This window comes from Salvelinus namaycush, chromosome 32, assembly GCF_016432855.1.
Source record: "Salvelinus namaycush isolate Seneca chromosome 32, SaNama_1.0, whole genome shotgun sequence".
NCBI lineage: Eukaryota > Metazoa > Chordata > Actinopteri > Salmoniformes > Salmonidae > Salvelinus > Salvelinus namaycush.
The window spans coordinates 22,872,635-22,890,202 of record NC_052338.1 but is presented as its reverse complement, the minus strand read 5'-3'; the positions used below and the strand labels follow the sequence as shown (position 1 = coordinate 22,890,202).

Sequence of the window (17,568 nt, the reverse complement as noted above, 5' to 3'; positions counted from 1 at the left end):
GTGTGGAGGGAGGAAGGAAGGGCCCACCCTATAGTTGTTTACAACCCTCTCACTGTCTGGCATAGCTCCCACTCAGCCATGCTGAACTTGTTTACAACTACAGCCAACCAATCAGCAGGCTCACAGCCCCCCTTCAACACCACAGAGCCAATCAGAATGCTCACCGCTTATTCAGTCATATGATGCCTCTGATAAGAGGAAGTCTCTTGATCCAGCCCCTACCCCTCGTACCTGGAGGTGGGAATGGGATTGGGATAACATGGAAATGATATGGGAATGAGGTGAGTCCCGGTAATTTCAGGATGACTCATTCTGGGTACTTTGAGGGGCAGGGAGCATTTTTATAACCAGGATGTGACCCAAAGTCAGCGGGGAGAGGCCGGGACGTGTGTCTGTGTCTGTGGTTTTCATCTGTGGATGGAAAAGCCCATGAGCATTACAGGAGCTTCAGTGGCTCTTTTGCCTCTGGAGAGAGTTGCCGTAATCTGGGAGTGAGAGAGTGTGTGTGCATAGGGAATCTCTTCTACTTGCCCAATGTACGCAGATGGGTACAGATGTCTCTCTCCACGCCACTCCAGGGTGACATGCGCCTGCTGGCCCTTTCTGATGGGAGGTAGGGATTGGACAGGGTATTAATTGTGGTATGAAAGAAAGAAAAGAAAGAAAGAAAGGAGGACAGAAAAGTGAAAGATCCTCAGGTGATATAGTTGCTTGTGTGCTGGTCTTAGGTTTCCAGTTTGTTTGCGTGAGCAAATTTGATTGACCTGTATAAATGTTAGATGGGATCAATGAAATAGGTTGTTGTCATGGCCGTGTGTTGACTTAATGACGTTGTTGCTCTCTTTACTCTGTATCAGATGGGTGACAGTCTCTCTTTACTCTGTATCAGATGGGTGAGAGTCTCTCTTTGCTCTGTATCAGATGGGTGACAGTCTCTCTTTACTCTGTATCAGATGGGTGACAGTCTCTCTTTACTCTGTATCAGATGGGTGAGAGTCTCTCTTTGCTCTGTATCAGATGGGTGACAGTCTCTCTTTACTCTGTATCAGATGGGTGACAGTCTCTCTTTACTCTGTATCAGATGGGTGACAGTCTCTCTTTACTCTGTATCAGATGGGTGACAGTCTCTCTTTACTCTGTATCAGATGGGTGACAGTCTCTCTTTACTCTGTATCAGATGGGTGACAGTCTCTCTTTGCTCTGTATCAGATGGGTGACAGTCTCTCTTTGCTCTGTATCAGATGGGTGACAGTCTCTCTTTACTCTGTATCAGATGGGTGACATTCTCTCTTTACTCTGTATCAGATGGGTGACAGTCTCTCTTTACTCTGTATCAGATGGGTGACAGTCTCTCTTTACTCTGTATCAGATGGGTGACATTCTCTCTTTACTCTGTATCAGATGGGTGACAGTCTGTTACTGCTACTGTATGCATTTCACTGTTGAAATGGGATGTTTCCCTGGTGCACTGTTGGGTGGGTGTGGTTGGATGGGTTCACTCTGTTGACAATAACAGTACTCTACTTTGATGTAGTGCGGCTGAGGGAGATTTAGTGTGTGTGTGTGTGTGTGTGTGTGTGGTGTGTGTGTGTGTGTGTGTGTGTGTGTGTGTGTGTGTGTGTGTGTGAAGTCCGTGTTGATGAGAAGCACAAGCTGGGTCCATATGGCCATTCATTTAATGACTAAATATACTTTTTTCTGGACTGGCTGCCTCTTGCCTGATTATTAGTTATTATGCACCTATCAGATACAGTGACATACGTGGTGAATGTTATCAGTATGCCATCTGTAAACATACTTTATTCTGAGGCTGGGCTAGTATAGATATGATTCAACTGGCTGGGGTATTTGGCACTATTGCACTGTATAATAGCGGCTGGCCACAGCAGTCAATTGTTTATTTTCTGTGTGTGTGTGTGTGTGTGTGTGTGTGTGTGTGTGTGTGTGTGTGTGTGTGTGTGTGTGTGTGTGTGTGTGTGTGTGTGTGTGTGTGTGTGTGTGTGTGTGTGTGTGTGTGTGTGTGTGTGTGTGTGTGTGTGTGTGTGTGTGACTACAGGTGGACCCATCTGGAGAGAAACTGCTATTTTAGGCCAGCTAATGGTCAGACTAAGGTGGCAGTTGAAACATATCATCTGCTGGCAAGAACCCCAGTGCTAACCGCTAACAACCCTCCTGTGTGACCATACTGGTCTGTCCCTGTGGCCCCACACCACAGGGGTGTGTTCTGTCCTACTGTTCGCTGGTGGTAGACATACATCTAATCTGTCGGTTAATAACATGGACAAACTGAACACACTGACCAGCACGGCCCAGGGCTCCCAGATGACCAGCGGACTGTAGTAGAGATGATGTCTAGTACACACACACACACACACACACACACACACACACACACACACACACACACACACACACACACACACACACACACACACACACACACACACACACACACACACACACACACTGGCCCCTGGGGAGAGAGAGCTGCTCAGTTTGGCCTGTGTGTTGATTTGATACTGGCCGGGCATCTGACAGCCCAGCCATGTGTGTGTGTGTGTGTTTTTCCCCCGCCTGAAGCCACGGACCAGACCCCAGCTTAGACCGGGAGATTCACTGATTACAAAGAGCAGTTTCAGTCAGCACTGCAGTGCACACTGTCTGGCTCTGTGTACGCCTGGATGAAAAAATGAAAGCAGTGCACTTTAGGCGCCCCTGCTATAACCTTGAGTTCGTACTGTACCCGACGCTGTGATGCAATGCCCACCATCCGTTCTCAAATTGACTGCACTGCTGCCAAGCCTTGTATCCATTATAGTTGTGTTAAGTGTATTTGAAACACGTCTTTTAATTCTCCAGACCATGTCTTTAAAGCTCACACGCTAAACCACATATTTGTGGCATTTCATTGTAGGCCAAATACAGTAAAAGTAGCCTGTTTTCCATCATTTTCAGTGCTTAGTCACTGTGTGCGTCCCAAATGGAACCCTATTCCCTATATAGTGCACTACTTTTGACCAGAGCCCTATGGGCCCTAGTCAGAAGTAGTGTGACATGCAAAAGGGTGCTGTTTGGGATATAACCACTCTCTCAATTCTACAATGGGAGGTTATTTTGGGCTTTTCCAGCCACATAGAGGGAACAGTGCTGCTGACACAAGCTGGATGAATGTATGTAGAATATTCACCCAACAGATCCACACTAGTTATAGTATATTCACCCAACAGATCCACACTAGTTATAGTATATTCACCCAACAGATCCACACAAGTTATAGTATATTCACCCAACAGATCCACACTAGTTATAGTATATTCACCCAACAGATCCACACTAGTTATAGTATATTCACCCAACAGATCCACACTAGTTATAGTATATTCACCCAACAGATCCACACTAGTTATAGTATATTCACCCAACAGATCCACACTAGTTATAGTATATTCACCCAACAGATCCACACTAGTTATAGTATATTCACCCAACAGATCCACACTAGTTATAGTATATTCACCCAACAGATCCACACTAGTTGTTAGATTGTATTCTATCTGGAGCCTGGATGTGTGACTGACTACCACAGATTGCTCTTTGTATAATATATTTCCAGATGCATTCACCAGTCCAGATACACCATTGAGATTATAGTGAGACGTGGTGGGCCAAGTCACTGTTAATGTTTTCCTTAGAGTCCTTTGCCACTTTTCCATTTGTGAAAGAAGGAAAGACTGGTGTGTTACATGTTGTCACACCTTGCTGCATTGTGCAATATGGATGAGAACCCTTTTCACACCTCCCAACTTGCTGATACATTTTTCACCACTACGCATCATTTATTCATGAATAAATCATTATCAGGGGCTCATTGAACGGTGAGGAACTATGATATGCCCACTGCCTGTTGCTGCTCTCAGAATGTTCTTCAGATTCCAAAAAGTTGTTATCAAGATTCTCAAGACACAATGTTGACTTCCCATGTTTTATACTACAGGGACGTGTGATGTTTCTACTCCATTGTCACTCAGCGTTGTTTCCATATAATTAGTGTCAGTAGAACGGGCATTCCCAATAAATTCAATGACGCCATAATGGGAGGACTGCCGGCCGTTTTCAATCTCCTTATAGGAGTAAAGCAGGAATTCTAATTATATGGTTGTTTTCTCTCTCTCCACACTAACAGAATATGACAGACACCTAGCTCACAGCAAAGGCATGGCGACAGCTTACCTGGACCCCAACCTCAACCACGCCCTGGCTGGGGGGGCCAAGTCGCGCCTCAGTGCGGGCACAGCCACGGAGCGGGCTCCCGGGGCCCCTGACAGGGTCCTGAAGGTCTTCCATCACTTCGAGAGCAATAGCGAGCATAGCACATGGGCCAGCAACATCCGCCATGGGGACGCCACCGATGTCAGGGTAAGACAGAGGGCAAATGTATGGCAACAGGGGTCTCACACACACACACACATACTAGCGTTGCACCGTATACCGAAACTTTGGAACTTTTTCGATAAAACAAAAAACTTTTTGATACTAGAATTTTTGTTACATTCAGTACCTCTGTCAAATGTGTCTCATGTGATTGAGAGAATTGATCAGGGCCCGGTTTCCCAAAAGCATCTTAAGGCTAAGTTCATCATTAGAACCTGTTTCCCAAAACCATCTTTATTAACATTGCACTTGAAAACACTCGCAATCTAACGCCTGCCTCAGAGCACTCGTAGAACAACGCCTGCCTCAGAGCACTCGTAGAGCAGCTCAGTGTGTCAGAGCACTCGTAGAACAACGCCTGCCTCAGAGCACTCGTAGAGCAGCTCAGTGTGTCAGAGCACTCGTAGAACAACGCCTGCCTCAGAGCACTCGTAGAGCAGCTCAGTGTGTCAGAGCACTCGTAGAACAGCTCAGTGTGTCAGAGCACTTGTAGAACAGCTCAGTGTGTCAGAGCACTCGTAGAGCAACTCAGTGTGTCAGAGCACTCGTAGAACAGCTCAGTGTGTCAGAGCACTCGTAGAGCAACTCAGTGTGTCAGAGCACTCGTAGAACAGCTCAGTGTGTCAGAACACTCGTAGAGCAGCTCAGTGTGTCAGAGCACTCGTAGAGCAGCTCAGTGTGTCAGAGCACTCGTAGAACAGCTCAGTGTGTCAGAACACTCGTAGAGCAGCTCAGTGTGTCAGAGCACTCGTAGAGCAGCTCAGTGTGTCAGAGCACTCGTAGAGCAGCTCAGTGTGTCAGAGCACTCGTAGAGCAGCTCAGTGTGTCAGAGCACTCGTAGAGCAGCTCAGTGTGTCAGAGCACCCATAGAGCACTCGTAGAACAGCTCAGTGTGTCAGAGCACTCGTAGAACAGCTCAGTGTGTCAGAGCACTTGTAGAGCAGCTCAGTGTGTCGTTGGATGCTTTTTTCCCCCTCCACTTTATACACAGAAGATCTCCGCTAAATATCTCTCTGTGGCCACAGATAACTTCAGAACAAAGTTGACTACAAATACAAAGTTGCCAATGTCAATTGATACAAGCAAGCAGCGTGTAAAAATATTCTTCAAATGAAAACCGAGATGACTACATTAAAATATAAACAGTAGGCTATAGGTCTATTTCAATCATTGAAATACGTTTCATGTTCAATCAATTGAGTTCTATTTCGCTATGTGTAGCCTAACATGTGCACAGTGATGTGCCAAATCAGTTATTTAATGCATTTTTATTGGGTAAGCGTTAGAGTAAGCCGGCTCAATATTTGCAGGCGTAGGCGATAATATCTCTCTAGGAGCTGGTCTGTCATCATTATTGTGAAATCTAATGTTAAGGAAAGATTTGAATGGAGAAAGCTGATCTGAGCGCAGTGCTCACTTTCTTTTTGATCCTACCTGTATCGACACATGATCCAACAATGCACTTCGCGACCTTTCTCTCTGCGTGGTGCAAGCGACCTTTCTCTCTGCGTGGGGCAAGCGACCTTTCTCTGCGTGGGGCAAGCGACCTTTCTCTCTGCGTGGGGCAAGCGACCTTTCTCTCTGGGTGGTGCAAGCGACCTTTCTCTCTGTGTGGCGCAAGCGACCTTTCTCTCTGTGTGGTGCAAGGCGACCTTTCTCTCTGTGTGGTGCAAGCGACCTTTCTCTCTGGGTGGTGCAAGCGACCTTTCTCTCTGTGTGGCGCAAGCGACCTTTCTCTCTGCGTGGTGCAAGGCGACCTTTCTCTCTGCGTGGTGCAAGGCGACCTTTCTCTCTGCGTGGTGCAAGCGACCTTTCTCTCTGTGTGGCGCAAGCGACCTTTCTCTCTGCGTGGTGCAAGGCGACCTTTCTCTCTGTGTGGTGCAAGCAACCTTTCTCTCTGCGTGGTGCAAGCGACCTTTCTCTCTGCGTGGTGCAAGCGACCTTTCTCTCTGCGTGGTGCAAGGCGACCTTTCTCTCTGCGTGGTGCAAGCGACCTTTCTCTTCTAGGTGCAAGCGACCTTTCTCTTCGTGGTGCAAGCGACCTTTCTCTGCGTGGTGCAAGCGACCTTTCTCTTCTAGGTGCAAGCGACCTTTCTCTGCGTGGTGCAAGCGACCTTTCTCTTCGTGGTGCAAGCGACCTTTCTCTGCGTGGTGCAAGCGACCTTTCTCTGCATGGTGCAAGCGACCTTTCTCTGCATGGTGCAAGCGACCTTTCTCTGCGTGGTGCAAGCGACCTTTCTCTGCGTGGTGCAAGCGACCTTTCTCTTCGTGGTGCAAGCGACCTTTCTCTGCAGGGTGCAAGCGACCTTTCTCTGCGTGGTGCAAGCGAACTTTCTCTTCGTGGTGCAAGCGACCTTTCTCTGCGTGGTGCAAGCGACCTTTCTCTTCATGGTGCAAGCGACCTTTCTCTGCGTGGTGCAAGCGACCTTTCTCTGCATGGTGCAAGCGACCTTTCTCTGCGTGGTGCAAGCGACCTTTCTCTGCGTGGTGCAAGCGACCTTTCTCTGCGTGGTGCAAGCGACCTTTCTCTGCGTGGTGCAAGCGACCTTTCTCTTCATGGTGCAAGCGACCTTTCTCTGCGTGGTGCAAGCGACCTTTCTCTGCGTGGTGCAAGCGACCTTTCTCTGCATGGTGCAAGCGACCTTTCTCTGCGTGGTGCAAGCGACCTTTCTCTGCGTGGTGCAAGCGACCTTTCTCTTCGTGGTGCAAGCGACCTTTCTCTGCAGGGTGCAAGCGACCTTTCTCTGCGTGGTGCAAGCGAACTTTCTCTTCGTGGTGCAAGCGACCTTTCTCTGCGTGGTGCAAGCGACCTTTCTCTTCATGGTGCAAGCGACCTTTCTCTGCGTGGTGCAAGCGACCTTTCTCTGCATGGTGCAAGCGACCTTTCTCTGCGTGGTGCAAGCGACCTTTCTCTGCGTGGTGCAAGCGACCTTTCTCTGCGTGGTGCAAGCGACCTTTCTCTGCGTGGTGCTAGCGACCTTTCTCTTCATGGTGCAAGCGACCTTTCTCTGCGTGGTGCAAGCGACCTTTCTCTGCGTGGTGCAAGCAACCTTTCTCTTCGGGGTGCAAGCAACCTTTCTCTCTGCGTGGTGCAAGCGACCTTTCTCTCTGCGTGGTGCAAGCGACCTTTCTCTCTGCGTGGTGCAAGCGACCTTTCTCTCTGTGTGGTGCAAGCGACCTTTCTCTTCATGGTGCAAGCGACCTTTCTCTGCGTGGTGCAAGCGACCTTTCTCTCTGCGTGGTGCAAGCGACCTTTCTCTCTGCATTGTGTTTTAGGAAAAGCATGTTACATCTTCGGCCGTTGTAGATAGATACATTGTTAAATCCCTCGTAAGCCTTGTTCATATTACCCATAAGCACTCCGTTATGAAGCGATGGATGTCATGCTTTTCAATGGGGACGTCCACAAAGTAGTGGAATCGCAACGCCCCCTTGCTGTTCAAGGCTCCGTTGGAAGATGAACGCTGCATACTTTGAAATTTTCCAAACTTTACGTCGTCTCCAATCCAGACAGAGTCCGTCAAAGAACAGGAATTTAGCAAATCACAGAAGAAGATAAAACTATGTGAGTTTCAGGTTGGCTTTATTGGATAGCTAACAAATTGTAAACAATGACCCCTTCCTATATAATGGGTCATTATTAAAAGTACCCTTTTAATAGTAATGTTAAATAATACACATTGGCTGTTTAGCCAATTATATTATGACTGTTGCCTCCCATTTTTAAGTTTATTGTGATGGTAGTGACTTTTGATTTTGGTGATAATTATTGGGTGGAGGTCGCTAGCTACAGTGGAATCTTCAACCTATATATTTCTCCTGTCTTGAATGAAAAGATCATATTTATTTTTATTTGATTTAACCTTTATTTAACTAGGCAAGTCAGTGTAGAAAGATATTTTGCCATCTCCAAAATAAATCCTATCTCTGATGAGAGTAGGCTCTCCTCCATCTTGTCTTGTGAAACCCTACCCTATGCTCTCCGTCCAGTAGCGGAATGAGATTGCATGAAGTTGAAGTACGGTGTAATGAAATACATCACAATGTAAACGGGGCATAAAGGCTTCTGCATGCTTCGGTTCGGCTAGGCAAACCGAACGAGTGTGCTCTAGAAAAACGCGGCAATAGTACTATTTGTCCATCTTGAGACGCCATAGTCAGAATTAATCTGAGATAATTCAAGAAGTTTTTGCCAAGGAGATCTAACTAGGATTTTTGATGCAGTATTTCTCAAGTGAAAAAATGTGCATGAAAACGAGTTGTCTGTCGTTGAATTACAAGTACTTCATTGAAGAATCCCTACTGTTGACCAATCACTGACGAAGGGGTGTAGACTTCGGCTGCCAAACTTCGGCTTGCCTCGAGAAAAAATTACGTGTGTATGAACAGCCGAAAAAACCTTTGCCAAAGGCCAAAATGAACAAAAACGTCACAAAATGTCATCATAATATATGCACAAACTGTTTCGGATGGGAAGCGTGCGGATGTCTTAAGTTCCATCGCTATCGGGAAACCGAGCCCAAGTCTGAATGCAACACGGCATGTAGAAATGTTAAAACTGTGTATTACTGTTCACAAAACAATATCCGTACAGGCTAGAACACTTTCACAATGCAAGATGAAATCGGTAGATTCCAGCTTTAATTGTAGGCTAACTTTCCTTGGCTAGCTTACAGCTGAATTCACTACAATAGTTCTTTGTTTGTGATAATGCACCAACCATAATGCAAAATATGCTGATTTCAAAGCTACCACCAAAAACTGTATTAATTCACTTTGTGTCCCTCGCCACGAAAAACTCATTCACTTCTACATCTTCCTTTGCCTCCAGTCTGGTTTCCACTAGATTCCATAGCCACATTCTGCCTTGCAAATTATATCATTCATTTCTTAAAGAGACAGTGCACACTTTCGAAAAGAAAAGATTGCTTCTTCTATGCAAATGTTGTTAATCAGTACAATAAAATAATATGTTCTCTTCGCAGTTGACAATAAAATAATATGTTCTCCTAGCAGGTGACAATAAAATAATATGTTCTCTTCACAGTTGACAATAAAATAAGTCCTAAATGTAAGGGATTGTTTGTCATCTGTAGCCCCATGATGTCAGCTAAAACAAGCTCAATAACTCACTGCATGCACACACTCCTATTGAATAATACTAATTCACCTGTATTGTGAATAGAACCACATCTTGATTTACCCAGTTTATCAATATAGATTTACCATTCAACTATGTTGTTTTGTAGTTAGATTGGTAAAAACAAAGTCAAATTGATTGTATAATTGATTCAATTAATGCATACATGGCTGTCTCAAAATAATTTACATAAAAATGTTCAAATGGAATGATGTCGAACTCAAAGATGCCCAACGATTGAACATAGCAGTAACGTATCTGTCTGGATCAAGTGACATTCTGTGACTTTGGCTAATAAGCCTTCTCTTTTTTTGTGGTATCATTTTGGTATTGGGATACTAAACCTGGTATCAGTATCGAAGTCAAAATTCTGGTATTGTGACCACACACACACACACACACACACACACACACACACACACACACACACACACACACACACACACACACACACACACACAGACACACAGACACACAGACACAGACATAGAGGAAGTTAAGTCTGGGAACAGACTTAACCATTAGAGGGGTGGAATAGCATCTGACCCTGCATCAGAGCTAGAGCCAATCAGTGTACAGATTTTTTTTTCAAATACCTGTCGTACAGTCATGAAGAGCTGATAGAGACTGGCTGTGTATACCTGAATCTCCTACAAACACACAGACTGATCGACTGTCACTCTGTTTCTCTGCTGCGCTGAAAGAGCATGAGTAATTGACTGGATGCAGTCTTTTGGCTGTTAGAGCCCAGTGTATAGCTGCTGCTGTACAGACAGCTTGGTGGTGTTGCACGTCAGAGCAGTGATTCAGCAGTGTAGTTGTTGCTTTGTCAATTGCTATATGTTACTGAAAGTTCAGAGCACAATCCCTCATTGTTTTTCAAATTGGAATACCGTAGTGTGATTGTTCTGTGGTTACCCTTCAACTGTCCAATTGCACTCCAACTCCCTTCACTGAGAGAGAGGTCTGTGTGGCTCCGTCAGTTCATGTTGCGGATTCTCTTTTAAAGCTGCAATATGTGACTTTTTGGGCGACTTGACCAAAATCACATAGAAATGTAAGTTATAGATCTGTCAATCTTATTGAAAACAAGTCTAAGAAGCGGTATATATGTTCTATGTGCGCTATTCTATGCTTCTCGTTCTTAAGTTTTGTTTTTGCGTCTTACTCAAACAGCTGAAAATACTATATTTTTGGTTATTGAAAAGAGATTTCACAGTGGTTTAGATGGTACCATGATTCTCTACACTATACATTGCTTATTTTGTCACATAAACTAAAATTAGGTGAACTATCAGAATGTTTTAAACCAGGAAATGGCGGAATGATTTCTGCATATTGCACCTTTAACTGATGTTGCTGTGCCTTAGCTCTGTGATCTTCAGCGGCAGTTAGCCTAGGTCTCACATACGCCGCACCTGAAGCCTCAAAGTTGGCTAATTACAGAAAACCCTTCACAAAGCGCTTATAGGACACATTTAAAGGCGTGTGTGAATTATGACACTATGGGACTAGCATTGTTTCTCCTCAGGTAGATGAACTGAGAGAGGCTATCAAGCAACTAGCTTGGTCTCTGGTCTTTGTCATGCGTCCCATAAGGGTTGGCAAAACAGCACAAACCGATCTGAGACCAGGCTAAGCAAACACCGGTCTGCAGAAAGACATTTTGCTACATTCTCCCTGCCCTCACTGACACAGACACTCAGTTATAGTGGTGTGAAACTGTGAATTGATTCCTGGCACATAACATCCTGACTCCTAGATCTCCTATTTTCTGGAGAAAGGCAACCATTGAGAAATGGTACATTGGTTGCATCCCAAATGGCACCCTATTCCCTATATAGTGCACTACTTTTGACCAGAGCCCTATGCTTGGTCTCAGTGCAGTCAGCAGATGCCTGTATTGATTTGTAGGGCTGGATGAGGTACGTTGTGTATTGGATCCACATCCGCTTCCTGGTTCCATCCCAGAATAAACATCATGTTCCTATCCCCTGAGGTGCTCCCCAAGGACCCCTCATCCCATCACACACACATATCCTGTTCATACTGCATCAATAGCACTCTGCCTGCCCGGGTATAGTGCACTGCTATGGTCAAAAGTAGTGTACTATATAGGGATTCCAGATATCCATATAAGACAAATATTATCAATAATAACACCATAAAATTACATGTAATTATATCTACCTGGTGCCTGGTAGTCATTCTGTAAATCCATTACATTTCGTGTGTATTCATTTGTGAATGACCATCACCCATTTCGTATGATATATTACGAATTACAATTTGTATTATATGTTACGAATTTGCTAAATGTACAATATGTTACAAATCTGCAAACCGTATGATGTTACGAATTCTAGCTAGGTGGCTAACGTTAGCTAGCTGGCTAACGTTAGCTAGCTGGCTAATGTTAGCTAGCTGGCTAATGTTAGTTAGCTAGCTGACTAACGTTAGCTAGGGGTTAGGGTCAAGTTTAGGAGTTAGGTTAAAGGGTTAAGATTAGGGTTAGAGGAATGGTTAGCTAAAATGGTTAAGGTTAGGGTTAGCTAACATGCTAAGTAGACGCAAAGTAGCTAAAACGTAGAAAGTAGTTGAAAAGTTTCTAATTAGCTAAAATGCTAAAGTTGTCCTTGATGAGATTAGAACTCGCAACCTTTGGGTTGCTAGACGTTTGCATTATACGCCCACCCATCCACCGTGACCAACCACCCTCCTTTCATTTTTTGCTTTAAGTGGCCCTCTGTCTTATGTAATCATACCAAATCTAACATACCACACTAAATGGAGTGTTTTGGATTTACGTACATAATAATATGAAATGATCTGAGACCAGGTGTACTGTATGCAATGTCTACCTTGATAAGAGGTTCACGGTTTGTTTGCATTTGAATTGGCTAATTTGCATGTCCATTGTGCTTTTCTATTTCCATTGCAAACACATGGAAATGCTGTGGTTGGCAAGAATCCAAGTGACTATATGCCAGTGAGATTTGATATATTCTTTTTGGATCTTAAAAATTAGAAAAGGGTAGTAAAATTAGCTTGTTTGTTTGAGATAATCTGTCATATCATCATAGATGCGGCTGTCATCATGTTTAGCCTAATGTGGTGTGAAGGGGAATTTTTCATGCTCCGTTTGGATTGCTCTCCCTAGCTGTTCATGTAAGCAATGAGACTGTTCATGTAAGCATTCTGATTCTGTCTCTATAATCCGTTAGTGTCTTCTTCTTTGTCTTTGTCTTTTCGTCGCCGTCGTCATCTGTTTCGTGCCAAGGGGAACTCTGCTCTTAAGTTATTATACAGGGCAGATGTTGGTCATATTTATTAGGGCATGCAATTGTTTTAAAACGTTCTGCAACGGAAAAAGTAGAGGTAGTCTCTCTCCCTGTGCCAGCTGGTTTTCTGTTGTTTGGTTCCTAATGAATAGGACCATGCTTTTCAAGGTTGGCTCTCAAGCTCTAGGTCGAACCTGTCAGCACACTTAAAAGCATCACTTGGGATATTTAGCCTACGTTTCAGCGACTACCATTCCAAGTTACTTTCCCCCGAGGTCTTCTGGGAGTATACATGTGCTGTGCTTTAACTTCTCTGGGATACGTGGGACGCTAACGTCCCACTTGGCCAAAAGCCAGTAAAAATGCAGAGAGCCAAATTCAAATAAATTACTATAAAAATCAAACTTTCATGAAATCACACATGAAAGATACCAAATTAAAGCTACACTTGTTGTGAATCCAGCCAACGTGTCAGAATTCAAATATGCTTTACGACGAAAGCACACCAAACGATTATGTTAGGTCAGAGCCAAGTCACAGAAAAACACAGCCATTTTTCCTGCCAAAGAGAGGAGTAACAAAAAGCAGAAATAGAGATACAATTAATCACTAACCTTTGATGATCTTCATCAGATGACACTCATAGGACTTCATATTACACAATACATGTATGTTTTGTTCGGCAAAGTTCATATTTATATCCAAAAATCTGAGTTTAGGCGGGACGCTACTCTCTCACTTGGCCAAAAGCCAGAGAAAATGCAGAGCGCCAAATTCTAATAAATTACTATAAAAATAAAACTTTCATTAAATCACACATGAAAGATACCAAATTAAAGCTACACTGGTTGTGAATCCAGCCAACATGTCAGAATTCAAATAACATAGTTTGCTTTCGCCGAAAAGCCTATTATCTGAGGATAGCACCATAGTAAACAAAGAGAGAGAAGCATATTTCAACCCTGCAGGCGCGACACAAAACGCAGAAATAAAAAATATAATTCATGCCTTACCTTTGACAAGCTTCTGTTGTTGGCAATCCAATATGTCCCATAAACATCACAAATGGTCCATTTGTTCGATTAATTCCGTCGATTTATAATATAAATGTCAATTTATTTGGCGCGTTTGATCCAGAAAAACACCGGTTCCAACTTGTGAAACGTGACTACAAAATATCTCAAAAGTTACCTGTAAACTTTGCCAAAACATTTCAAACTACTTTTGTAATACAACTTTAGGTATTTTTTAATGTAAATAATCGATAAAATTGAAGACGGGATGATCTGTGTTCAATACAGGATTAAAACAAACTGTAGCTAGCTTTCTGGTCACGCGCCTCTAACAAACAGGACACTTTAAGTGACCCTCGTTCAAGATGGTCGTACTTCTTCATTACACAAAGGAAAAAACCTCAACCAATTTCTAAAGACTGTTGACATCCAGTGGAAGAGGTAGGAACTGCAGGAAGGTCAATTAGAAATGTATATTCCCAATGAAAACCCATTGAAAAGAGAGTGACCTCAAAAAAAAAAATTCTGAAGGGTTTGTCCTCGGGGTTTCGCCTGCTAAATAAGTTCTGTTATACTCACAGACATGATTCAAACAGTTTTAGAAACTTCAAAGTGTTTTCTATCCAAATCTACTAATAATATGCATATCTTATCTTCTGGGGATGAGTAGCTGGCAGTTGAATTTGGGTATGCTTTTCATCCAAACGTGAAAATGCTGCCTCCTATCCTAGAGAAGTTAAGATAGTATCTAAACAGTCATTCAGATGGTATGTGACATTTTAAAGGGTTCGGGTTAAGGCTATGTAATATTGTGCATTTTGCTTCTCATAAAGGCAGACATGGTGCCCTACCATTGCCTTGTCTGTCATATGGTGGAACCAGACCTATTCACTGCATGCTTTTAATCACCCTGTATAGGAGATGAATATGACTTTTGACTGATGCTATCTTGAAGTTGTAGCCTTGCATTTTGGTATTTCAGTAGCCCAAGATGAATGGCTCCATTTCTTCTGTCTCCATTCTGTGTTCTGGTGGTATTTCTCCCACCTCATTGAAGTTGAGTACACTTGTATTCCGTCAGTTCCGCCGCCTGGCCTACAAAACACTGTCAATTCAATCACCAGCAGAACTGCAGCTATATGGTTCTGTTTGTGTCACTCGGAGTAGACATTTGCCTGCTACTTGAAAATGGACTTGAAATGGCAATTATTAATTTGTATGCAAATTGTTTTTCTTTCAAATTGGGCAGACACATTTTCCCCATTACTCAGACGCTCTCTCTCTCTCTACGATCCTCCTGGGAACTCTGCATCCAGTATTGGATTATAAAACAGAGATTGTGCTGAGATATAATAATGGATGGACAGAGAGGGCTCTACCTTTTTTTGGGCCCACTCACTTCAGCCTCTCTTGACAGACAAAACTTTTAGATTATGGCTCGTGAGATTACACACTTCTGTCTGTGTTGAGCCATTATATTCTACTTCTGCTGATCCTATAGCTGTACCTAGGGGAAACTTCACTCTGGAGCCCCAGCCACCAGCTCAAGAAGCTAACCAAAGCCCATATTTAATCATTTTAATGGAGGGTTGAGGATTTGCGTGCTCCTTAGGAAACCGAGATAAGAGACTGGCTTTAGCTTAGCCGCCCTTAGCTGGCTGAGTAATCTTCTGTTAGAGCAGGTTGGCATGATCATATTGCATTTCTTTATCACTACTCGCCATTGGAATCTTGAGGAGGGTCTATCTCATCTGTGCAGGAAGATTTTCCTTCATTGTTAGAGAAAATAACTAGGTATCGACATCAATTCACATGAAGACAATGTTACTTCAGTAGCTACAGACCTACAAACCTAAAGTAGAGGTGCTATATGGTTACATAGAATATATTCTCTCAGTGCTCTCCTGGTTCCTAGTGCATTGTTATTGGAACTACCATGCAGAATGGATTCTTGTTTAACTTTTTTTCAACCTTCTAAAGAGCCCAGTTCCTTTAGTCCTTGCCGTGGACGGTCTCAAATAAACTTTTGCCATTACACAAGCAGAAAGTCAGTCCCAAAGCTGCATAAAGACCTCCCTAAGTTGGAAACTACATTACCAAACAACGCTGGCCGACAAGCTTTGAATTCCCAGTCCCAATAGGACTCTATGCTTCTCTGGCCTTTCCTCTCTTCCTCCTCTCCTCCTCCTCATTCTCCTCTCCTTGGGCAGTGATCAGGCTCTGTTATCCTCCACAGTGTTGCCACTCGGCCATCAGGCCGTAACTGGGGCACATTGTTGGACCTACTCTGGGGGATCCAGCCATCCAGCCTCTCTCTCTTCCCTCATAAATACAATCTTCTTAAATATGCAATGGCTCTTAAGTGTTTGGGCTGGAATGTCACATCAGATCTGCAGTGTGATAGTATGCACACATACGGCCGCGGATGACACCAGCACAGCCAGGCGAGGCCGGAATATCTCCATGCCAGCCAGCCATAGACTTAACATGGAGCCCTAGAGTTGTGGGCACTAACAACATAATATAACAGACGTGAGTGGTCCGTCTGGCCAGTCATAGACTACAGTCATAAGATAGTCTATTGGCACTCTAGTTGCCGCTTCATGGCTGACAGACGTGAATGGTCCATCTGGTGAGGTCTGGGGGTTTGATGTTAAACCGAACAGACAGTGAGAGAATGTCACAGAGCTAGAGACATGGTATGCCTGGTATGGCAACTGCTCGGCATCTGACCGTAAGGCGCTACAGAGGGTAATGCGAACGGTCCAGTGCATCACTGAGGCCAAGCTTCCTGCCATCCAGGACCTATATACTAAGCGGTGTCAGAGGAAAGCCCGTAAAATTGTCAGAGACTCCAGTCACCCAAGTTATAGACTGTTTTCTCTACTACCGCACGGCAAGCGGTACCGGAGCACCAAGTCTAGGACCAAAAGGCTCCTCAACAGTTTCTAACCCCAAGCCATAAGACTGCTGAACAATTTACATTGACCCCCCCCCTCCCTTTTGTACGCTGCTGCTACTCACTGTTTATTATCTATGCATAGTCACTTCACCCCCACCTACATTTACAAATTACCTCAACTGACCTGTACCCCCGCACACTGACTCGATTCCGGTGCCCCCTGTGTATAGCATCGTTATTCTTATTCTTATTCTGTTACTTTTTATTTTAGTCTACTTGGTAAATATTTTCTTAACTCTTCTTGAACTGCACTGTTTGTTAAGGGCTTGTAAGTAAGCATTTCACAGTAAGGTCTACACTTGTTGTATTCGGCGCGTGTGACAAATAAAGTTTGATTTGAAGTCCTGAATGAGTGACTGAGTGGCCATTTGAGTGTTGGATTGTTCCACAGGAGCTGGTCAGATGGGGGGCATAAGGGTATGGTTTGGTGCCCTCCTTGGCCACTCAGCCAACGCTAAAATTCACCCTACTTATCGCCTCAGACAGGCGACCTGCTGTCACTAGGCAGAGCGGTGGCTGCCATGGCGATAAGATAGCATTGCTCCTACAGACAGAACAGTTGGAACATCCTGTGTTCTCTTCACCTCTCAGTAGGAGTCTATATCTGGGCTCCACTTTCTGTTTACCGTGTTTTGTTGTCTGTCTACAGTAAAAATTCTAGTCAGTTTCTTTACCAATGTCTTGCATTGTGTGGACCTTTTACGTTCAAAATTTTTGCCTTCACATAACTTCTGTATGACC

At 44.1% G+C, this 17,568-nt stretch overlaps 1 protein-coding gene across 5 annotated transcripts in view; it reads left to right on the top strand.

Moving 5' to 3' along the window:
- ptk2aa (protein tyrosine kinase 2aa) overlaps positions 1-17,568 on the top strand; it is a 168,649-nt gene that overhangs the window by 81,798 nt on the left and 69,283 nt on the right. For all 5 annotated transcript variants that reach the window (XM_038972168.1, XM_038972167.1, XM_038972166.1 and 2 more), the window contains exon 3: positions 4,184-4,416. In XM_038972168.1, the coding sequence (XP_038828096.1) occupies positions 4,216-4,416 (201 nt within the window). In that variant the 5' untranslated portion in view covers positions 4,184-4,215. The remainder of the gene's footprint in view (positions 1-4,183; positions 4,417-17,568) is intronic.